This window comes from Aspergillus japonicus (genome assembly GCF_003184785.1).
Source record: "Aspergillus japonicus CBS 114.51 unplaced genomic scaffold BO86scaffold_1, whole genome shotgun sequence".
Taxonomy (NCBI): Eukaryota; Fungi; Ascomycota; class Eurotiomycetes; order Eurotiales; family Aspergillaceae; genus Aspergillus; species Aspergillus japonicus.
Window position 1 is genome coordinate 179,009 of NW_020291638.1, and position 21,688 is coordinate 200,696.

The window sequence follows — 21,688 nt, forward strand, 5'->3', positions numbered from 1 at the left end:
ATTCCGAGCGATAATTTCGTGGGCCAAGGGATGAAGCTGCCCCGGCCGAGATTACGATCCTTCGATTCGTTTCAGTTACCGTTCTTGCTTCGTGCTCGCTGTTTTAACCGCCGAAACCCGGGTTGCCGCGCCGGAAGGCTAAAGCTTTCCTGGCTGACGCCCCGGAAGCCGTCGATCCCAATCACATGAAACCTGAACGGCCAAGCCGGGGAAGAGCTCTACCCTAGTAGGCAGAGTAGGCAAACATAAGAAAAGCCTTGGTAGCACTAAGTAGTAAGTACAGTAGTAATACTCATCAAGTAGGCAGTAACACCAGCCAGAAAGGGTCCAGCCTGTCCAGGACGCAAGGGACTTCGGGAGCTACGTACCATGGGAAATGGGTATTAGCCGAGATCGAGAAAATTCGGAGCAACCCTACAGATGGGGACTTGATGGGGGAGAGTCGGAGGGGACCAACAAAATAGGGCAGTCGATTTTATTAGGCATCCGTTGTTGGCGGACCCCATACCCCATACCGAACTTTTTGCGGGTCCGGGGGGTGAGGGACGGACGGAGAGGTCCGACCTTTTTCTTTCCCCTCTCTACTCTTTTTCTTTTGCATCTGACTCGGAATTCCCACACTGCCTGCCCCCAGTGAGGCTGCAACAAAAGCCGACAGCACCGCCGTGACCGCCGCCGTCCCTCCCACCCTCAGCTCCTCCCCTCACTTTACCGTGTGAATCCTCGAGATACCTGCCGCAACCGAGTGTTCCCCTCCAAACTGGAAACCATGTCTATTCGTGGGAATCTCCTCTAAAAGTGGGTTTTCTTACTCAAAAGTGGATCGGCGTAGTATTTGGCCAGGAAAGGTTAGCGTGGGGTGGCCTGAAAAGAGAAAAAGAGAAAACTCTGCGCCCGAAACAAAGGGCAAAAAAGCAGAAGAAAAAAAAAAGAAAACAAAAAAAGAAATTGAGAGAGGGTAAGCCAATGAAATGTCTTCCAGCAGGTGTGGTCGTATTGCCAATCAGCACATGCCCTAACCCGGTAGTCGTCCAGCTGCAAAAAGCACGTGTGTTTCGGAGTTACTTTGTCCACCAACCCATGCATCCGGGATAGCTTCAATTCAGATCCAGGAAAAAGGGAAAAAGAACTGTCAAAAAAGGCGATCTCTCTCCTGTTCTGACCCCATTTCCCACCGTTCATGTATGTATAGCTGCACGCCAGAAACGTGCGCCAAGGGATGGTCCCGATTGCAAAAGGGCAGGGCAAGGTGCAAACCATGAAGAAGAGAGGGCAGGATGATGAGCCGCACCGTGGTCCTCGCTTCAAGCCACTGCCGTTCCGTCTGAGACTCCACTAAATCTTACTCTCTGACCGCCTGCTGGGCCACTTGCTACTCAGTAGTTTGGTGCATGACTAATGGTTGAGCCTTGGCATGTCCGCTGACTCAGCTGACTCACCTCTCTCGCACATGGCTGCTCGTGGCTCTGGTACTGCACGGGATATCCTCAGCAGGATCAGGTTCGACTCTTCTTTCGGTCTCTCTCACCTTCAAGCCACTACCTGGTGGTGAATGTACTTTCATCTGAACGCAGGTGAGACCGCGAAAGTGTACTGAGGTGCAGATGCAAGTGCATTACACAAGGGCGGTGTGAGCACCCGCGGCGCGGGAGGGGTGGATCCCAATCTCTGGCACAAGATCATCCATCCCATCCCATCCTAACGGTTACCTTCCGCAAGCAGTAACATCCCCGACAGGAACTCAACCATCGAAAGCACTTCTGCTCCGATGGAACACGCCGTGCACAACCACTTCAAAAACTTTAGTACATTGTAGTTGTAGCGCTAATATTCCAAGCGAATCGACCCTCCACCCAATCCATGACGTACGCTTCAAACGTATACACGTTCCGTCCACGTACGTACTCATACTATAAAGCCCTCGTCGCTACCAAGCTCCATCGCGGCTGGGCGGGTATCCAAGCGCGGTGGTGTGATCCTGGCGAGTCCCCGTCGGCAAACCTTGATTGGATCAAGGCACAACCCCAGCAGCGAGTCTTTGAGCTTCGGGATACAATAGACTTTTGTCGCCGAACAAGAAAATAAAGGCACACGTCAGCGGTGGGATGGCAAGCCGTCGTCGGATGTGAAACCGCGTTGCTGGGCTGACGCATGGGGATTTTTATACATCGCGCGGCCGCTATCAATTTACGTGCGTATCGCGCGCTCCCCGGCGGAGATGGAATAGAGTTCTGAGATGTTGCTCTTGTAAACTATATCTACGCCACTGATATATGATCGCAGATCACGTAGCAGGATGCCCGGTGGTTTAGATGATAGGATTGGGCGCAAAGGCGAGCTGATGCTCGGCAGCGCGACGGGTAAACAAGCAGAGTGACGAGTGCGGCTGTTGCGCATCAGCGCGGGCCGTTCGCGGGTGGGTGGTGTATTCCCTGCTGCTGGGTGCTTGGCAGGGACGTCATTTTTCAAGGTCGAAAATTGAATTTCAAAGCAAAGGTGACTTAGATGGGTTCTGGAGGTATGTGCGTGGTGCACGAAGTACTGTACTCTGTATATGGGCACTGTGGTTGTTGAGTGCATGTGAAGATGATTTGCTAGCGATTTGTCTGGTTGACAGGAGCTTTCCACCGCCTTACTTTTTCGGCACTTGGTCTGCCGGACAGAAATATCTCCATCGTCAGGCGGTGAAGACCTTGCCAGCTAAATTACAACTGTGTGAAATAACTTCAAATTTGCTAGAGATACAACTTTCTCAAGCCAAAAGCCTTGTTGAAGAAATCTCAAGCTATTGGAAACAGTACTTACACTCAACTATAGTCAACCCAGCCACGTTTTATCCTCTCGATTTTCAGTCAAATGGTGAAGTTCCTGGCAAGTTGCGAGTTTGCTGACCGGGCAGTGTGTATTCTTGTTCGAGCGCTTCGAGCTATCTGGAACTCTTGTGCAATGCTAGGGAACTATCAGATGTTTTACAGTGTCATTATTCGTGCTTGCAACCTGCCAGACTAAGCTCAGACTTGAGTCTGAAGTTCAGCCTGATAGAACCTCATATGAAAAGATATACACATTCTACGGGTAGAGCCAAGGTGAATGTTTGTTGACACCCGCCCCTGTGCTGTCAATATCTCTTTCACAATGCCGGTCAATTTATCTATCTAGCCACGTGTTGAACAACCGCTTTTGCAACACTCCTTGCTTCTGACCGACGAATAGAGCTCATCTTCCGGTCCAGCCTCAATCCCACAGCCCTCTGCAGTGAGGATGAGTGCGGGAATCCCACAACTGCTGCCTCAACGGGTCATCGACTCCTGAGAGTGAAACAAAACTGCCAGGCGATGTCCAGAACCATGATTAACACGAGCTGGATATACTTCAATGATTCTCGGTGTTGTCGAACCCTGAGATGCGAACCAGCCAATCAAGCTTTATGCTGTCCGCATTGACCAGTAAGCACTAGGTTCGTTTCCACAGCTCAGGATCGTAGTCACCCACCATATCCTAGTATACAAGACAAAACATTGAACAGAGTCAAATCCAAGGTGACACTTCCCTGCCAGGTTTCTTCCTTCCTTATTAGAGACTACCTCTTTCTGTCATTTCTAAGCCATCGTTACACAACCGTCTCTTCCCGCCGCGGCCAAAACCTGATCAAGCCCGCAGACCACCATCATCACAGCCTCCCTCCACCCAAAACAATCCAAACCACACCTACCCACCACCGAACGCATCCCAAAAAATGAACGCCCTCATCACAACGCTCTACGGTATACCCCCCGCCCGCACCCCGCCACCGCACCGCACCCATCCGCATCCTATGCGTAGGCCTCCCCCGCTCCGGCACGGAGAGCCTCAGCCTCGCCCTCACGCAGCTGGGCTACAAGCCCTTCCACGGCTGGGACCTACTCTTCGACACGGCGGCGCACATCCAAGTGTGGGCGCAGCTGGCCGAACGCAAGTACGGCCAAGGTGATCCTGAACACGCGCCGCGACGTGGCGGCGTGGTAGCGCAGCGCGCGGCAGGCCTTCGTGACGGACGGCGCCGCGCATTGGGGCCTGTGGGTGCTGCATCTGTTCAGTGCGGAGGTGTTTTGGCGGTGGCGCCTGTATTATACCTTTGGGTATCCGGGTCTGTTTCGGGGGAGGACGGTGGAGGGGGGGGGGAGGTTGTTGGGATGGGGAAGAGGGTGTATCGCGAGCATGGGTGGTTGGTGAAGGGGTTGGTGGAGAGGGAGAGGTTGTTGGAGTGGAATGTGGAGGGATGGCTGGGGCCCTTTGTGTGAGGTTTGCTGGTCCTTTCTTTTGTCGGTCTGGTGCTTGGGGGGTGGGGGTTTGGGGCTTGGGTTGGGTTGGTGGCTGACTGACGAGTTATAGTTCTTGGGCAAGGAGGTCCCGCTGGAGCCGTTTCCCCAGACCAATACCGGGGAAGGGTTTCGGAATCGCGTTGAGAAGAGAGTCGGGCCCTGGCGGCGGACGGCGTTGGTGAATTTTGCCCTCACGGTCACTTCGGTGGGGGTGCTGGGGAATGGCGGTGGTGTTTGGGGCGCGGAAGGGGGGCTGGGGGTGATGGCCTGCTGTCAGGGAGATTCCGGGATTGATTGGGGCGCGGTGGTTCTAGTGCGGTGAAATTGATATGGGGAAGTGTATGCGGTTTGTTAGGCAGTGGGCATACATTGATACTGATCGTTCCCAGGATGCAGTGTATCTGCAGTTTGTCGTAGCGGTGGGAGGGCTAGATTGTCTTTGATCAAACTCATGCATTTTCGGTCATTGATCTAGTAGTCATGATACATAAATGGTAACACCACGCTATGTAGGTGTACAACAACAAAGAAACAAGTCCAGAAGTGATCCCTCAATAAAAACCACTAATCAAACACCAGCGCGCGCACCTCAATACTCTCCCTGGGTTTCGCATCCGCAGGAGAGCGGGGATGCACGAACGCGGCATGGGGCACGCGCGCCACGGCGCCCGGCTGATTATCAGAGCACTGCAGCAGGATGCGCTCGTCGTCGTCGACGTGCGACCAGTACAGCCACTTCTGGGAGGGCCGGTACTGGACGCTCATGGTCTCGCCGGTGAAGGTGGGGTAGCGGCGCTGGACGGGGATGAGATCCGCGGGGTCGGTGGAGCTGCCGCTGGCAAAGGCGAGCGGCAGCGACTCGACCCGCCCGTTGATCGGCCGCCAGACGTTGATGATGCGGAAGCGGCCCTGCGCCAGCTTCTCCGCCTCCGCCGGGTCCGCGATGCTCCGCCGCACCCGCGCCTCCGCCGCGGCTGCCGTCTGATCCACGTGCGCGTACGTCACGGGCTGCCGCGAGGCGCTCGGGTCATGCTTGCGCACCGTGTGGTCGAAGATGACCACCCGCTGGGCCCCGGGGACGTGCTCGAGCAGGAACCGCTCGGTTTCCGGGTAGTAGATCTCGCGGATGGCCTCGTCGGAGTCGAATTGCGCGTAGGTCATTGCCGACGGGACGCCCCGGAAGACTTGAAAGGCGTCCTTGGCGAGGGAGTATTCGTCCTCGTGGCCGCGGATGTCGCGGAGAGGGACCTGCTGCGTGGTCTGCGAGAAGTTCTGTTGCGGCTGGCCGGCAGGAGGCTGCTCCACGTAGGCGAAGGGCGCGGAGCCGTCGGCTGGCGCGCGGTAGAAGTTGATCTCCGCCGTGACGTCGCCTTGTGCCGTCATTGTCAATGACTTTGATTGTGCAGTTGGTTCGACTGAGTGTGCTTGCAGCGAGTACGTTTAGATTGAGGGTGTGCTGAAGGATGGATGAGGTTGTTGTGTTGATGTGATTGATGTGGTGGTATATAAAGACAGACAGCGGGCAGCGGGCGGCAATGACGCCACCGGCTTGGAGGATTAACAATCAATCGCCGAGCAATCCCCGGAGCACAACATCTAGATGATCACATAATCATCGAAGTACGAGTATGAAGTATACGGTATCTGGAATGATTACCGCATTCAGCTTACATCTCATACATAACAGGTGTCTGAATCCTGGCATTTCTCCAATCAGCGTCTGTGGCGAGCAGGGTTGGTAATCCGGAGGCTGACATATACAGTGGCCGATTCCATTCGCCGGAATTCCGCATCACGCAATGCCGATTAATCAGCCGTCGCGATCCCTGCATCTTATCAGATCCGGGATTTGAAGATCAGCCATCATGTACAAGCTGGCTACTCTAGGTAGGGAAATTTGGTTCGATGCAAATGCTTGTTTACCATGGTTATGCAGTCGTACACGATTCTTGGATGATGAGCATGTATACACCGATTCAGATGAGCGTCCAGCTCTCACTTGCCCTCCTCGAGCCTCTCTTTGCCTAGAGTGAGGAGCGGGTTATCAATGAACCGAAGACAGGCCTGTAACATATATAATCTCAGAAAACAAAATTCAAGATTCAAGTAATGCTGGATATAGTATCTGCTTGGAACCTCATGGCGCCAAAACCCAACTCACCCTCTACTCCCCCCGTCCCTCCGCCGCATTCCGCGCAATCAACTCCTCATACTCCCGAATATTACTCACCCCCTTAGGCATTCCATTCGGCTGCAACCCCTGCTCATCCATCAACTGATCCCGCCGCTCGAGGCACGTCCGCCAGGCCGGCCGCGCCTCCAGCCGCCGCTGCCACGCCTGCACGTTGGGCCACGCCGCCAGATCCTGCTCGGCCTCCGGGAGCAGGTAATTCAGCCGCCCGTTCCACGGCACGAACGCCAGGTCCGCGAACGTCAGCTTGTCCCCCACGAGCCAGGTTCTGCCGGCCAGGACCGTGTCCAGCACCCCCAGGATGCGGCGGACTTCCGTAACGTAGCGGTCGATCACGCTGGGGAGCTTTTCGGGGTGGAGGACGGTGAACCTGCATTTCGGGTAATTGTTAGGTGGCGAGGCTGGGGAAAGGGAGGGTAGGTTGAGGGACAAGGGGAAGGGCATACCATGCCGCCTGGCCGAAGTACGGCCCCTGCCCGCTCATCTGGAAATGGAGGTATTGGTTGCAGAGGTGGCGCTCGGGGAGGGTCGAGTAGCTGAGTTTGTGGTCGGGGTCGTAGACGTCGATCAGGTACTGGATGATGGCGCCGGATTCCCAGAGGGTGAGGTTGGTATTGGGGTCGACGATGGCTGGGTTTGTTGTCAGTGGTGGGTTAGGGTTTGTGGTTGAGGATGCGGGGGGGTGATAAGATAAGAGCTTAGGTGTGGGTGGGTGGGCTTACCTGGGGCGCGGCCGTTCGGGTTGATGTTGATGAAAGGGGGGTTTTTCACGTCGTCGAACTTGAAGGATTGGATCTCGTAGGGGACCTGGAGTTCTTCGAGGATGAGGACGACCTGTTAGATGGAGGAGATGTTAATGCCTGATGGTGTTTTGGGGTTGGGGTTGGTGGTGACTGACCTTCCAAGGGTTAGGACCGGGAGCTGGGATTGAGTGTTAGCTTTTCTAGGTTAGTGAGTGGGCAGTATGAGAGGAGAACGTACGGGTCATCCAAACAGTGATAGGCTTGGTCATGGTGTGTGTTTCAATGTTGAGGGAACTTCTTTGCGTGAATCTAAAAAGAGGACGGACTTGTGTTGCGGACACGTCTTATATAGCTTCTTCCTGGTCCCAGGGGATAATCACTTCGCTGAAAAGAGGCCGCTTTTCAAGAGGGCTCGAAGCTAAACTCTCTGGCTATAGCTATATCTGGAGACGATCGTACCTGTAAGATCATCTACAACATGAGGCTGATGTGGGATGCGGCCATAGCAAAGCCTAATCGGGTAAGGTGTGGCGAGTGGAGTCGCTTTCTACACGGCCAGGCCAGTCAAGTGCGGAGCTACGGCGGGGCCTGGCGGGGTTTACTGTACCTATAGTACTTAAAGGTGTCAGATTTCATCATATCAGAACTTGTGGACTACAACGTACTCGAGGAATCATTTGTGCCCCTGAATCCCCAAAACAACCTTGATTCCAATCGGTGTGCTAGCAGAGAGCACTTAAGCTTAGAAGCGAAGCAAATCAAAGCACAGCAACCCAAACACCCTCCGCACCATACATAAACACACCAGACAATGTCCCTCATCACCGACGACCTTCTCCTGAAACTCTGGGAGCTGGCCCAGACACAGCCATCCGACGAGCGAGCATCAGCAAAGCTCTGGACTCATCTGTGCAGCAAGCACTTCTTCCCAAAGAAGGACTGGGTCGTGTCGTTGGGACCACGTCGTCAGGACAGTAGTGGCCGTCGGGGCGTGGAATTCACCATCGAGTATATGTGTGAGGGGAACAGCCTCGCAGTGCTTGTGATTCACGAGGCCGAAGCACCCGACACAAGCTCTCAAGCTGTCGAAGGAGCGGAGGCTCGAGCGTACGATGCTTGTTTGAGGTGTCTGGAGCTCCACCCTGACTGGGAATGTGTGTACGCGCTCACGTCATTTGGAACCAGAGGTCGAGCATGGCGGTGCGGTTGAAGGGATAATTCTTTGACTGCTCTGTTCGGATCCGAGGGCTTGGGTGAACCCGACCAGTACATTGAGGTGCACTCTCCGGAGGCTCGGCTGATCAGTCAAGCTGTGCGAAAGATGAGGGCTGCGGTACCGGATTATTGAGGATATAAAATTGCGGTGTAGCGTCTGCTTAAATTCGTGAGGTTCATCAGATTGATAGGAATATACAGAGTGTTCTGATTCCGTCCAAGTATCCGTTCTGCATGGGGAATCCAGTCTTCACTTCAATCATATATGGCGATCTCATCACCACCATGATAGAACCACCAGACAATAGTGTTAGTGGGGGGCAACGCTCGCCAACCCTCCATGCTTAAATCTATCCCGGGTTTCTGGGCGCTACGGATGTCCTTGACACACTTTCGTCCATCAACAGCATCCGTATCGACGTATGCAGGCATCTGGACCTCTTCGCTGAAGCCGTACTCCCACCGCACCTGTCCGAGCGACTCGATATGCTCGTCGTCGTAGATAAGCAACAGACCAAAAATGGGACGATGCGGTCGCTCCGGATCCCTGCAGACCTGCACTTTAATCAGCCCCTGGAGTGGTGCCTTTGTCATGAACCAATTTTTCTCTGACAGGCCGAGGCGACCATTGGGATCTCCTGGAGGCTCCAAGCGAGGACCCTCCGGCTGCGAATCCAGAGCACTACCACCTCCATTGATTGAGTCACTGCATGTAACCCCGACTGCGGTGATGTGTACGCGAGCGGGGTCGAGTCCGTCGTGAAAGACACCAGTGATCGGGCCATCGCTCGCCTTGACCAGCGGAACGCATTTGAATGGGTCTTCCATGAAATGTGGAGTTGGAGGTGCGAGGGTAATGGTTCTTCCTAACGAGGTTTGAAGCTGTGCGCGGGTGAGTTATCGTTACGAGGTTGTCAAAAAAAAATGGGGCGCTTACCACTAAGCCGAACTCCCTAGCTCTAAGACAATACCTGCGCGTCCAAGCAGCCGTGATGGATTCTTGCTGGTTCAACGGGAAGTAGATCCATACTTTGTCGCTCGTGCTGTCGCGCCAGTGCATCAGATCGAGAAATTCTGTGAAACGGGTCGCCGTGTCCGAGAATCCGTGGAGACCCATTATCCCATGGCCGGTGCAACACGCTAGAAGACCTTTGACGTTGTCATCGAACGCAACGTAGTCCAACCGAGGATTCTTGCGGAGGCTATGCGCGTTCCAGCGCTGGAATGCGGGGGGTAGGGGTGTGCTCCAACACCACTTGTCGGAGGACGAACCGTCGGAGACGAGTGCAATGTCTCGCACGAACAGACCCTGGGTATGACACATCAACGCTGATGACAGCACTGGGAAGGGGTACCTGGAAGCATCCATACATCGCAGTCCACTTTAATGCTCACAACAGAAGCGTGCGGCCGGAGGACCTTGTACCACGACGAGCCGTCGGGTTCTGGCACCGAGTCCTTGCCCACAAACTGGATCCCGCGCAAGCCAAACGCGTCTAGCGACAAGACAATCCTGTCTATCGCGGCGGGTATCTTGAGGTGGTCTACACGCGACGCAGCCGTAGCTTCCAGCGGCTCGGTGCTGAGCTGGGTCACGTACGTGATGCCTCGGCAGCAGATACGTCGCATCCAGACATCGTGCTGGAGCGTGAGCAGCTGCTTCGGCTGAGGGGCACGGTGCCTCCACTCCTCCAGCAACCGACGGCCCTCGCCCAGGACGGTCAGATACCAGCACGGTGCTGTGAACTCCGCGACCGCAACCTTCAGCTCCATCGGTAGTCGCGTGAAGAAGTGCAGTGTGGAATCTGGCTGGGTCAATCCCCTAGTAGATGCTCCTCGCAACCCCTCCAAGGCTGACGCGATCTCCCCGCGTCTATCGCTTCGGACTTGATAGACGGGTTTCATGGCACACATGTACTTCATCATCTCGGGCTGTATAGGGCTTTTCGCTGGCTCATAACTGTCTGTCAACATGTCGTAGCATCGTTGGTGAAACCAAACCTTGGGATTTGACGTGTACAAGCAACTTTGGCACGAGTCTGGACAGTCTGGAGCAGTGCGCAGGATATGATGCATGTCTATACTCTATATAATTAGAGAAGGAAGAGAAAGAGAGCAAGACAGATAACGGGCGTAGAGAAGAGGTGTGTGCAGTACCAAGGAACTGCTCTCCGGCACTTGGAGCTTGTCGGCATAGCAAGCATGCGGTTCTTCCAAGATGAACGTTGGTTGCAGAGTCTCTGAGTCCACGAAGACTCTGTTTGCGAGGATGATACTTCAGTTGTGGGGGTGTTGCCATAGCATACTTCGCTGAATCACGATGACTGGAGGTTGGTGTGTTGAAGGTAATGTTGCTGCCAAGGGAGCATGCATACATAACAACGGAGTTTACGAGGGTTCGGACTTATGCTAGTCACGTGCTACAGCTTCGTGGTTCAGGGGTCGGTGACTCAGACCGCCTTCTACCGTCCTGGCAGAGTGTATTCATCACATTGTTCTCCGTAGCAGAGCATCCATCACTTTGGGACTGTTGGTGACGAAAGCTGCAGTAGACTTCTGCCCAAGGCGAAGAGGTGATGTCGTCTGGGACTCTGTATAGTGTAGTATGTGCAAGCATCAGTTGCCGACCAACAAAGAATAAACCTTGTAAAAGGCATATACTAGATACAGATTCCAGCAGCGAGATCTAGACAATCTTGACAGACTGCCAATTCCGTATACGGGCCGATGTCGCATTGCTCATGAGTCATCTGAGTCAGCAAGGTGATCGATCGTTCAATTTATATGGGATGTATTAGAGCTTTTGGAAAACCGGGCATACCCGGATGACCAGTTCTCACACACACTAAACCTATTTCATTAGAACTGGGCAGGACCTCAGGACAGGGCATGCCCAGTTCGTTCTGCACTAGCTGGTTGTTTGCCTTTGATATAAAATCTAGCCAAGAGTTAGCCAGGAACGAGAAGTAAGTGACTCATCGGCCACTTCCCCGGACTGCGGTTGTGGTGCGATCCGCCTATCAATCTAGATCTGAATAAATACTTATGCTGTTTTAGTTCTCACCATTCGCTGCTTCCTCCCTTGCTACACCACTCTCTCCACTCAACTCCATCCAGCATCAGGCCTCAGATTGACCTCGACCATGTATAGAATTCGAAATATCTCTCGGGCGTCAAATGCCCTTTCCAGGCCTTCATCAAAACATGCTGTCGGCAGCCGCTTCATTCTGATGCGAAATACACCCACTACCCGGGGCACAGCTTCTGCTGCGACGCAGTTGAATTACAACGACGCTGTACCAGAGAGGCAGATCCTACCAGCAGCACGTATAACACGTCCAGACATGGACGAATCGTGGGTGTCTCTTGCATCGGCTCCCGCCCTTACTTACCACTCACGCACAATAGATTCATTGGAATGACCGGAGGCGAGATCTTCCACGAGATGATGCAGCGACACAACGTCAAACACATTTGTATGTGCATATGCCCCAAAGCCACCTGACTGAGGGCCATTACTGACACCTCGTTCGACGACTCCAGTTGGATACCCCGGCGGAGCCATCCTCCCCGTTTTCGACGCCATCTACAATTCGAAAAAGGTTGATTTTGTCCTCCCGAAACACGAACAAGGAGCCGGACACATGGCCGAAGGATATGCTCGAGCGTCCGGAAAACCGGGGATCGTGCTGGTGACCTCCGGCCCGGGGGCCACGAACGTTGTGACCCCGATGCAGGACGCGCTCTGTGATGGCACGCCCATGGTTGTCTTCTGCGGGCAGGTTGCGACTTCGCTGATCGGCAGCGACGGGTTCCAGGAGGCGGATATGCTGGGCATCTCGCGCTCGTGCACAAAATGGAACGTCATGGTGCGCCATGTCTCGGAACTGCCGCAGCGCATCAATGAGGCGTTCCAGATCGCGACGAGTGGGCGACCCGGTCCCGTGCTGGTTGATCTTCCCAAGGACGTCACGGCTGCGGTCCTAAGGAAGGCGATCCCGACCGCGTCGGCGTTGCCGTTCGTTCCTACGGTTGTTGACAGTGTCAAGACGGTGCCCCAGAAGTCAATCGCTCGGGTGGCTGAGTTGATCAACACTGCCAAAAAGCCCGTCATTTATGCGGGGCAAGGAGTGGTCAACTCGTCGGATGCTCCGCGATTGCTTAGAGAGCTTGCGGAAAAGTCCTCGATTCCGGTTACAACCACTCTGCAGGGACTCGGTGGGTTCGATGAACTAGATGAAAAATCCTTGCATATGGTGGGAATGCATGGATCCGGGTATGCGAACATGGCGATGCAGAAAGCGGACCTAATTATCGCTCTAGGAGCTCGATTTGACGACCGGGTTACGATGAATATCAAGAAGTTCGCGCCCGCGGCGCGAGCGGCGGCGGCGGCGGGGGTCGGAGGCATCGTGCATTTCGACATCCTGCCGAAGAATATCAACAAGGTTGTCCAAGCGACCGAGGCGGTGGTGGGCGATGTTGCCGAGAGCCTTGCGGCCGTGCTTCCTCATATCAAACAGAAGGCTATGACCCATCCCGATCGTCGGTCGTGGTTTGGGAATATTAAAGAGTGGAAGAAACGCTGGCCGCTGAACGTGTACGATCGGTCAGATCGGTCGCATTTAATCCAACCTCAAGCAATGATCGAAGAACTCAGTAGGTTGACCGCCGATCGCAAGCAGGAAACCATCATCACCACGGGCATCGGGCAACATCAAATGTGGACGGCACAGCAGTTTCGCTGGCGGTATCCGCGCACGATGATCACCTCGGGCGGATTGGGCACGATGGGCTTCGGCTTGCCCGCTGCTATCGGAGCCAAGGTGGCGAAGCCCGATGCATTGGTCATTGACATCGATGGCGATGCCTCGTTCGGAATGACTCTGACTGAATTGAGTACAGCTGCGCAATTCAATATTGAGGTGAAGGTGATTGTGCTCAACAACGAGGAACAAGGCATGGTGACTCAGTGGCAGAACCTGTTCTATGAAGATAGATATGCCCACACGCATATCAGAAATCCAAATTTCATGAAACTGGCCAAGGCAATGCACGTCCAGCAACGGCGTGCTACCAAACCGGAGGAAGTGTCTGATGCACTGAAATGGCTGATCAACACGGATGGTCCTGCTCTGCTGGAAATTGTGACCGACAAAAAAGTGCCCGTTCTCCCTATGGTTCCTGCTGGATCAGGACTACACGAGTTCATTGCATGGGATGCTGAAACCGACAAGAAGAGGAGAGAATTGATGCGTGAGCGGACTTGTGGCCTCCATGGGGCGTGAACGTGCGCCACTTGTAATTAGTAATTAATCCAAAAGTTATACACTGCTTCATGCCCCCAGTTTCAGACTCTACATTTATAAGATCTTGACAGCCAGATCACAAACCATCGAGTGGTCTCCAAACTTTCATCCACCGCTTGCTCACCATTAGCGAAGCCATTGCACGTGACAGAAAGAAAGAGAACCCACCTGATCGTACGCTTGATTCGCATCCACGAACCTCAAATCCGTGGCCAACCGAATCTTTCGCTCTGGATCCTCATTCTTGCAACTCGCGTGCACTAGAAATGGGTCATGAAAGATGACATCCCCAGCCTCATACTCCGTGATCAACCACTTCCGATCCTCCCCCTTGCCGTAGGCGACCGTATCGCGACTCAGAAACCCGCCATCGTTCATGTTTTTATTGAACGCCGACACACGCTCCTCATCGGTCAAATTCCCCGCATTGCGACGGAAATCCTCCTCCGTCCTGCGCCCAATATCCGTCGACTTCTCCAAGTACATCAGCCCGCCTGCCTCCAGCGAGGCATCCCCGATCGGCACCCACGCCGTCAGACTAGTGGGCGGACCAGCGCGAAGGTACATCTGATCAAAGTGTACGGGAGTCAGCTCGCTGTCGGGCACAAAGGCCCGGAGCATCGTGCGCTGCAGCATGGTGATATCCTGCCAGCCGGTGAACTTCCGGATGAAGGCGCGAAGTTCCTCGGTCGCGCAGAAGTCGAGGTAGAAGGATGCCTCGTGGGCGCTGACCATTAGCTCTAGGTATTTGTTGGATTCTGCATCGTTCTGGAGGCCGAAGAGCCGACGGAGGTTTCCTGGAGGAAGGAACTTGCGGGTGTCCTTCCCGCTGAAGATGCCCTCCACGGGGTCTGAGCCGTCCTTGAGGAGGCCGGAGGGGGCCATGTGGGAGAAGTAGCGGCGACGGCAGTCTAGAACTCTGTCTTTGGGGAGGAGGCCCTTGACCTGTCGAGGTTGCTGGTGTTAGTTGTGGCCTGTGGAACGCCGTGAATTAGGCTGGATTGGAGACTGGCTCACAAACACGTATCCGTTGCGTAGGAAACGCTCGCGCATGATCTCAACGGGAGTGTCTATCGCTGTTGGTTGCAGGTATCCAATCTGCTCAGGGATCATGGGCCCAAAATTGGACTTAAGATTGAGGTTCTGGGGGTTGGTGGGATAGTATTTGCCATAGACATCGTTGGGCGGGATTTGGTTCTGTTCCTCGGCGGTTGGAGGTACATGAATGAAGGACTCGGTCAGAGTTGTTGCCATTTTGTTCAAATGCTACCCAAGATATATTGACAAGTATGAGGCAAGTCAATGGCTCCATGTCTCGTGAGTTTGTAAGTTGATAGACTTTATAGTGGACGAGGGATTGTAAGGAAAGTAGCAAAGATGAGGAGGGGAAGAAGAGGAGGAACTACAGCCGTCTATTGCCGTCTAGTGCCGCCCTTCCACTCTCTGAGTCTTCTCTGTCTCTTTCCTCTTCCTCTTCTTCCTCTTCTTCTCCTTTCCTTCCTCATAACACATCCCCTGCTGAACATGACCAAAAGTACTGGAGCTAGACTCTATCGTGCATGTGTCCGCTGTCGACAGCGAAAGATTAAATGCGACCTGTATGCTGACCCACTCACTTCATTGTCTCTCGGGCCAATCAGTCTAACATGGTGAAGGACATACAGCCATGACCGTGGCTACCTCCCCTGCTCCAAATGCACCTCTGATGGTCATCGATGTGTGATCGCAAAGTCGAGAAGAGGTGGTGACTACTCTCGCTTTCGGCGTTCACGACAAGCACAGCAGCGAACCGAAGTCCAGGACACGCGATTATGCGGACTCGAAGGAGAGGCACCTGTGAGCGACCCACTTGGCCCAGCCTCTATAAATGCAACAGGGATAAATCCAAATGGTGGAATTCAGAACCCCAGCACTCCAGATCCTCGCACAGACTGCAGCCAACGAATAGCCGGTTGCGCCAGTTGGGATGAACTCGACACGTGGCGAGATAGATGGCATGGAGGGAGACATTAGTCGCTCGTCATGTGGTGGAAGATTTAGACATCGGAGTTTAAGACAGCCGAATATCGTCGAAGAGGGGATTGTGGACGAGCAGGTGCTCAAGTCGCTGCTTCAATAGTTTGTCTGTCTTGACTATAGAATCCTTCAAGAATGCTAACAGACCTTTGTCGTCACAGCTACTGTGACACCTACCACTCTTTCGTACCCATTGTCCCCAGACATCTGCTATCTGTCAAGCGCTTCCTTGAGTCATGGTTGATGAACCTTTCTTGCTGGCGGCAGTGATATCCATAGCCACCCAAGAACAGCCAGACCTAGCCGGACTTCATGACGACATTTGGAGATACACGGAGAGACTCATCATGCAGGTCGTGCTGGGAGCCGGCGCTGTTCGTTGCGTTGGCACTGTGGAAGGTCTTTTATTGCTGGCTGAATGAATGCCAAGGGTAGCTCTGGACGAGAATAGCGATCTGAAGTCCGAGAGAACAGAGGATAACAGTATGGCGTGGAGCCTTGTCGGGCTGGCAGTCAGGCAGGCATACCTCCTGCATCTGGAGACGTACTCGTTTCGGGGAGAGGTCAAAATCGAGTCCGACCTAAACTGTGGTCGCAAACGGTTGGCTTGGATATGTAGAAACCTCAAACGTATTCTCACTGCAAGAATCTGACGTTGCCACAGATACATATCTTGCCGATCGCCAGATATCGATCCAAATGGGTCAGGCGTTTTGGTGTCGCGGTCCAGGCCTATCCACCCGGTTCACGGTCCACGATTACCCATCTTTGCAACCGCAGGAAGCAAGCGGCATTGACTATGCTTCGTTTATACAGGCTCAAGTGGAGTTAACAACTCTGTTTGGAAACGTACATGATATACTCTTCGCTTCAACGTCACGTACCATGCAGCTGATGCTGGTGGGAGACTATACCAAGTACCTTGATGACAGCTCAAAAGCCTTGGATATGTGGAAAGGCACCTGGAGAAATGTCCGGCTACCAAGCCATTTGCACTGCTTGCTTACGGTGCAGTCTGAGTATCTCCGCCTCTATGTCAACGCTTTCGCATTCCAAGCAGTCCTCTACCGAGACTCGAAGGAAGGCCCTGCATCGGAACGCGGAAAGCCTGGGGCCTATTTCCCGTTCAGTGTGATGGCTAGCCCAGATGGCCGGCATATTTACATTGCCATCGAGGCTGCGAGGGATGTCTTGAAGTGCCTAATGAACCATTTGAATCCGACAGAGCATTTGAGATTCCTTCCCGTGCGATACTACTTGTAGGTTGTCTTGCCAGTTAGGCATCTAAGAACATGGAAAGAGTGGCTGACTATATCAAGATATCAAATTCATGCATCGGTCTTCCTGTTTAAGGCCTTGTCTGTTGGTGCCTTGACAGCGGACGAGAGCCACGATTGCACGATGCTTGTCAAGGAATTCATCACGATGCTACAGATGGCAGCCACAGGACCAAACCATATTGCCTACAAATATGGGACCTCTTTAGCTCATTTATGGTGTCAGGATCGTAACACGCCGAACGACGTACTTGAATCTCGAACGAATGATGCACTTTTCGACCGAGGGGCTCAGTTGTCCGACCCCTCTGTTTTTGATCCACTGCAAGAACCACTAGCGCATTCATCCTTCCCTGAGCTATTTGCAGATGACGGTGTGACAACATACTTCAACAACTCAAATTTTCTAGAAAACTCAGACGTTCTTTACAGCACCCACCCGTTTCTTCGCGGGGGTTCGTCCAACTACGAAGGTATTACCGATCGCAACCTCAAGTGAGGGTGATAACCGCGTTATTCGCGAGACGGGAATCAAGTCCCAATACACTATTTCGCTTACCATGCAGAATGAATAATGGTATTGAACTTCGGACGGACTGCCGCGAGTGATATTCCCATACCAGGTTATTTGGATAATAGCGATAAGAGTAAGACCGGGTCTCAGTTGCTACCAATCGGCAATTTTATGTGGGCAAGGCGAGCCTTATTAGCCGAGACTACTTCAGGAAACTAAAGCCGACCGGGCGCGCTCATCTCTAGCCGTCGCAGCGCAATATCTACCTTAACTCTCTGACCACCTTCCAGAAGAATGGTCTCTCAACGCCGGCCTCCAGGCTTTCACCCAGGTCAGCCGAATGCACGCCACACAAACAAGCCATTGCAGCAGCCCGATACCTGGCGCCCATCCTTGCCCCAATCTTGCGATCAGCTACCTCAATCAACATATTGGACCACCTCCGATGGTTGATGCCAGCATATTGCTGGGATGACTGCATTACTTCCCGGTAAACCGGATGCGCCAAGGCGACAATTGGTTCCCAGAGAGCAATTTCCATCAGGATCACACCCAATCCGTAATTGTCGTGGGTCTCTTGGTTCCCGGGCTCCGCTTCCCCGTAGGCTACACAATCGGGATGGGCATACATTGCCATATCCCCGAGACCAATAGCGCTTGGCTCTCGCAAGAAACTGTCCGTAACTCCAGCAGCATCACACATACCTTGCGTAGGATGGACATCCTGCCAGCCACAGATGTATGGCTCAGTGATGTCATATATTGCACTCTCCGTATCAGAGAAGAACAGGATACTGTGGCTGGAGATCCTTCCGTGAATCCATCCGGCGCAGTGCAGCTGGTACAAACTCAGCGCGAGCCTCTGGGCCAGGCGGAGACGGTCTCCAAGGTCCGGCACTGCGGGCGTTTGGGAGTGATAGGTGGTGGTCAGTATATCATGCAGACTGATCGGAGCGGTCGTAAGGAGAGGCGGCTGGTACACGAAGCCTATCATCGGATGGGAGTCCCCATTTGGTAGTCGCCCAGTGGCAAGTGTGTACCCCCTGCATTCCAGGACACGGAACTCGCTGTCGGCAACCGAGGTCTCACGAAGAATCTCAACCTTGTGTTGTCGACGCTGTGCAAGGAACTGGTCTAGAGTTGGGGGGTAGCTAGATCCAGTCGTAGCCAGCTGCGACTGCCATTCCACAAAGACATGGCCCTCTTGCTCCTGGGAGCCCTCAGGGGTGTAGACATATACAGATCGCACGGGTGGAGCATTCAGTACCTTTCCATGCGACGAGGTAGAATCATGTGCTTCAATGTCCAAAAGGCGTGGTTCCGTGAAGCCTTGGAGACAGGACACTGGGATTTCAAAGGTCGACAGTACCTCCTCAGCCTGAGGATGAGCCAAGTCGTGAGCTTCATCCTCTTCGACCTTGTGTCCCGCGGATGCTGGCGTTCTTGCACTCCCTCCTAGATCATGGATCCCAAGGTCGTTCAGTTGGCGCAGCCGAATCATCTCCGCAGCCAGACTATTCCGTACCCCGAAGGAACTCTCATCCGTAACCATCAACCTAGGGTCCGAGGCAAGGATCTCGCCCGCAAGACCCCTCGCCAAGAAGTCCGCTTCGTCGGCCGGTAACAGCCGCTCCAGCCCAGTATTCAACGTCACCAGGTCGGTCAGAAACTCGCGGATCGTTGTGCGCTCGACCAAAGTCCCCGGCAAGGGCGCCTTATCGTCCATTACCTTGCGAATCTGCTTCACAACTTTCGCCCGCTGCACCGGATCGAGGAGCCTCTGATCAAGCGCACATTTCGCTTCTAGGACTCGAGCGTAGGGGAGTGCGGAATACCCATTCTCGAACCGCGACAGCGTCTGCTCGCGCACGGGCGGAGGCTTCTTGCGGATCTGTAGATGCCTGTATAGCATCAGCAGCGTCTTTCCGAGCAGATCAAATGCCAGGCGGCGGACTTCGGGGATAGCGAATATGTCGTTGTTGGAGGGCAAGGGTGGGGAAGACCGTAGACCGAACCCGCGGGTTCGGCCCCACAGGCGTAACCGCAACAGCTCCACCCGGAAGCGGGCCTTCAGGCCTACAGTCGTGTCCCCTGTGATTAGTGCCTCGGTGACGCAGTGATATGCTAACAGGGTGGTGTGGACGATCGAGGAAAGGGAGGCAACAGTTACGGTGGGGTTGTTGGGGTCCATGATGGTTCGCGTTTCGGGGTGGGGGGCATGATTTGTGTAGATTGGAAGTCGATCACTGCTGGGAGGGATATATAAGAGCAAAACGAAGCGCATCAGCCAGCCACACAAGCATTTTTGGCCGCGTGAATGGGGGGGCGAAGGGAGCATGTGGTGTGCATGATCCCACGTCAGTGGCGGCGGCCTGTGCCACCGCCCGGTCTAGCCCTATCCCTTGTGCCCGAGGCGTCAGGGGGTGTGTGCTCATCTTGATGAGATTGTGACACTCTTCGGGACTATTGGAGAAGTGATTTCACTTATCATGCACAGCATGTATCATGAGTCTGTCCAATTTGATTTTCATCACTGATTCAGGCTGTTTCTCTACCACTGGGTCTATACCCTGAACCAAGGGCTTCCCTCCGCGAGGATGAACATGATCAGGCGACCACCCATCGATGAGCTTGAAACCTTTCTTGCTGGATTGCTGCAATGGACGAGTCGCCTTGGGCTGCGCACCCCTTCGGCTGCGATATTGTGCCCGAAACGTTGCCTCTCGAAGCTTATGTGATCATGTTCGGAAGGGATCTATTATTATACATTTATAGCGATCATACATCTTGCTTAAACAACAACGACACCCATCTAAGCATCATTGGGACGGAAAACGACCTTCTCACCCGACACACCCTCCTTGTTCGTCTTCAACGCCTCCTCAACCGCGCCAATGCCACCGGGGATCAGACGCACGCGATTTGGCACAAACAGCCCCTTGGCAATCCATCCGTCCTCACCACCGAGAGCCTTGACCATGGGCTCACTCACATGCCGCAGGGCGGGGGAGCTACCCAGCCCGAGAATCTGCTTGACCGCCACCTTGGGCTCCTTGGACTCACCCAGCGCGGCCGCCTCCTGGTCAACCAACTGCACGGTCACGACGGCCTGCGCCGCGCCCTGGGTGGCCTGGGCGATCTCGACACCCAGCTTCTGCGTCTCCTTGATGGAGATGGCATCATACACATAGCTCAGCTTGACGCCCTCACCCGCCGCGGCCACAAAGTCCTGGGCGGTCGCGCTCTGCCGGTCGAGCACGACATGCGCGCCCAGCCCCTTCAAGAACTCCTGATGCGCCGCGCCGGCGTTGGTGATGATGCGCTCGAAGCCGGACAGCCGCGCGAACTGGATCGCATACTGGCCGACGCTGGAGGAGCCGCCCAGGATGGCGATCGCCTTGCCCTTGCCGGCCTCGGCGCCGCCCTCGGCCCAGGGCGCGGGGCCGATCGCGTGGCCCGTCTTGTCGTAGAAGCCCGTGACGACGGCCAGCGACGCCAGACTGATGCCCGCGGCCTGGTCGTCGGAGATGTTGCGGGGCGTGTGGGAGACCAGCTCGGCGGGCATCACGCAGTACTGCTGGAAGGTCGAGGCCGGGTAGTTGCCGATGATGCCCTGGAAAAAGACGCGGTCGCCGACGGTGTGGCTCGAGACGTTGCTGCCCACCGCCACGATCTCGCCCGCGGCGTCGGAGCCCAGCACCGCCGGGTACGACTTCAGAAACACGTTGTAGTCCCGGATCTTCCAGTCCACTGGGTTCACGGCCGTGGCGGTGATCTTGATGGCCACCTGGTTGGCCTCGAGGGCTGGCAGGGAGCGGTCCTCGATGGTGTGCTGGGCGTGCGGGGCGGGGACCACGGCCGCTTTGTAGGTGGTTGGGAGGCTCATTTTTTATTTGTGTGTGTGGGTAGGTGTATTGGAATAGTTGAATGATTGGAGACGAGAAGGATTAAAGTGCTGACAGGATGATAGGATGACAGGGGTAAGTGCAGTCAAATATTAGACTGCAAAATGCCGAGGTTGAAAAAAGTGAAGCTGGAGCTCTTCGATAGGGTTCCACTCTTGATTTGTCATGAGGTCATCGCGCTTAGCAATTCGCCGCATAAATGACGTCGGTCCTGCTT

The 21,688-nt window shown here is 54.4% G+C and overlaps 10 protein-coding genes across 10 annotated transcripts; 4 read left to right on the plus strand and 6 right to left on the minus strand.

Moving 5' to 3' along the window:
* Positions 1-3,736: 3,736 nt before the first annotated feature.
* BO86DRAFT_394101 (uncharacterized protein) lies at positions 3,737-4,623 on the plus strand (the record flags this gene model as incomplete). The annotated part of the gene is made up of 3 exons (XM_025673167.1): positions 3,737-3,764; positions 3,823-4,103; positions 4,372-4,623. 3 exons carry the CDS (start codon positions 3,737-3,739, stop codon positions 4,621-4,623), a joined length of 561 nt encoding a protein of 186 aa, XP_025533192.1.
* Positions 4,624-4,734: 111 nt separating this feature from the next.
* Positions 4,735-6,105, minus strand: BO86DRAFT_842 (putative methyltransferase). The gene has a single exon (XM_025677729.1). The coding sequence runs from the start codon at positions 5,682-5,684 to the stop codon at positions 4,866-4,868; it is 819 nt and encodes a 272-aa protein (XP_025533193.1). The 5' UTR covers positions 5,685-6,105; the 3' UTR covers positions 4,735-4,865.
* A 360-nt stretch (positions 6,106-6,465) lies between these two features.
* BO86DRAFT_384465 (glutathione S-transferase family protein) lies at positions 6,466-7,686 on the minus strand (the record flags this gene model as incomplete). The annotated part of the gene is made up of 5 exons (XM_025670890.1): positions 7,474-7,686; positions 7,391-7,413; positions 7,215-7,326; positions 6,939-7,122; positions 6,466-6,862 (listed from the first exon to the last, which is right to left on the minus strand). Exons 1-5 carry the CDS (start codon positions 7,502-7,504, stop codon positions 6,466-6,468), a joined length of 747 nt encoding a protein of 248 aa, XP_025533194.1. The 5' UTR covers positions 7,505-7,686.
* Positions 7,687-7,893: 207 nt separating this feature from the next.
* Positions 7,894-8,531, plus strand: BO86DRAFT_384466 (uncharacterized protein). The gene has a single exon (XM_025670891.1). The coding sequence runs from the start codon at positions 8,047-8,049 to the stop codon at positions 8,443-8,445; it is 399 nt and encodes a 132-aa protein (XP_025533195.1). The 5' UTR covers positions 7,894-8,046; the 3' UTR covers positions 8,446-8,531.
* A 174-nt stretch (positions 8,532-8,705) lies between these two features.
* On the minus strand, positions 8,706-10,526 carry BO86DRAFT_301139 (uncharacterized protein; the record flags this gene model as incomplete). The annotated part of the gene is made up of 3 exons (XM_025667476.1): positions 8,706-9,332; positions 9,388-9,759; positions 9,846-10,526. 3 exons carry the CDS (start codon positions 10,524-10,526, stop codon positions 8,706-8,708), a joined length of 1,680 nt encoding a protein of 559 aa, XP_025533196.1.
* Positions 10,527-11,868: 1,342 nt separating this feature from the next.
* Positions 11,869-13,738, plus strand: BO86DRAFT_414467 (acetolactate synthase; the record flags this gene model as incomplete). Its single annotated transcript, XM_025674844.1, has 2 exons — positions 11,869-11,926; positions 11,994-13,738. The coding sequence occupies 2 exons, from the start codon at positions 11,869-11,871 to the stop codon at positions 13,736-13,738; spliced, it is 1,803 nt and encodes a 600-aa protein (XP_025533197.1).
* Positions 13,739-13,835: 97 nt separating this feature from the next.
* On the minus strand, positions 13,836-15,013 carry BO86DRAFT_423849 (phytanoyl-CoA dioxygenase family protein; the record flags this gene model as incomplete). Its single annotated transcript, XM_025675421.1, has 3 exons — positions 13,836-13,874; positions 13,928-14,704; positions 14,777-15,013. The coding sequence occupies 3 exons, from the start codon at positions 15,011-15,013 to the stop codon at positions 13,836-13,838; spliced, it is 1,053 nt and encodes a 350-aa protein (XP_025533198.1).
* Positions 15,014-15,069: 56 nt separating this feature from the next.
* On the plus strand, positions 15,070-17,551 carry BO86DRAFT_423851 (Zn(II)2Cys6 transcription factor; the record flags this gene model as incomplete). The annotated part of the gene is made up of 9 exons (XM_025675422.1): positions 15,070-15,080; positions 15,295-15,357; positions 15,415-15,553; positions 15,708-15,877; positions 15,937-15,941; positions 16,010-16,174; positions 16,211-16,363; positions 16,440-17,034; positions 17,095-17,551. The coding sequence occupies 9 exons, from the start codon at positions 15,070-15,072 to the stop codon at positions 17,549-17,551; spliced, it is 1,758 nt and encodes a 585-aa protein (XP_025533199.1).
* A 93-nt stretch (positions 17,552-17,644) lies between these two features.
* BO86DRAFT_877 (uncharacterized protein) lies at positions 17,645-19,815 on the minus strand. Its single transcript, XM_025677754.1, has one exon. The coding sequence runs from the start codon at positions 19,755-19,757 to the stop codon at positions 17,829-17,831; it is 1,929 nt and encodes a 642-aa protein (XP_025533200.1). The 5' UTR covers positions 19,758-19,815; the 3' UTR covers positions 17,645-17,828.
* A 374-nt stretch (positions 19,816-20,189) lies between these two features.
* On the minus strand, positions 20,190-21,569 carry BO86DRAFT_384469 (zinc-binding alcohol dehydrogenase family protein). The gene has a single exon (XM_025670892.1). It carries the CDS (start codon positions 21,450-21,452, stop codon positions 20,379-20,381), a length of 1,074 nt encoding a protein of 357 aa, XP_025533201.1. The 5' UTR covers positions 21,453-21,569; the 3' UTR covers positions 20,190-20,378.
* Positions 21,570-21,688: the final 119 nt, after the last annotated feature.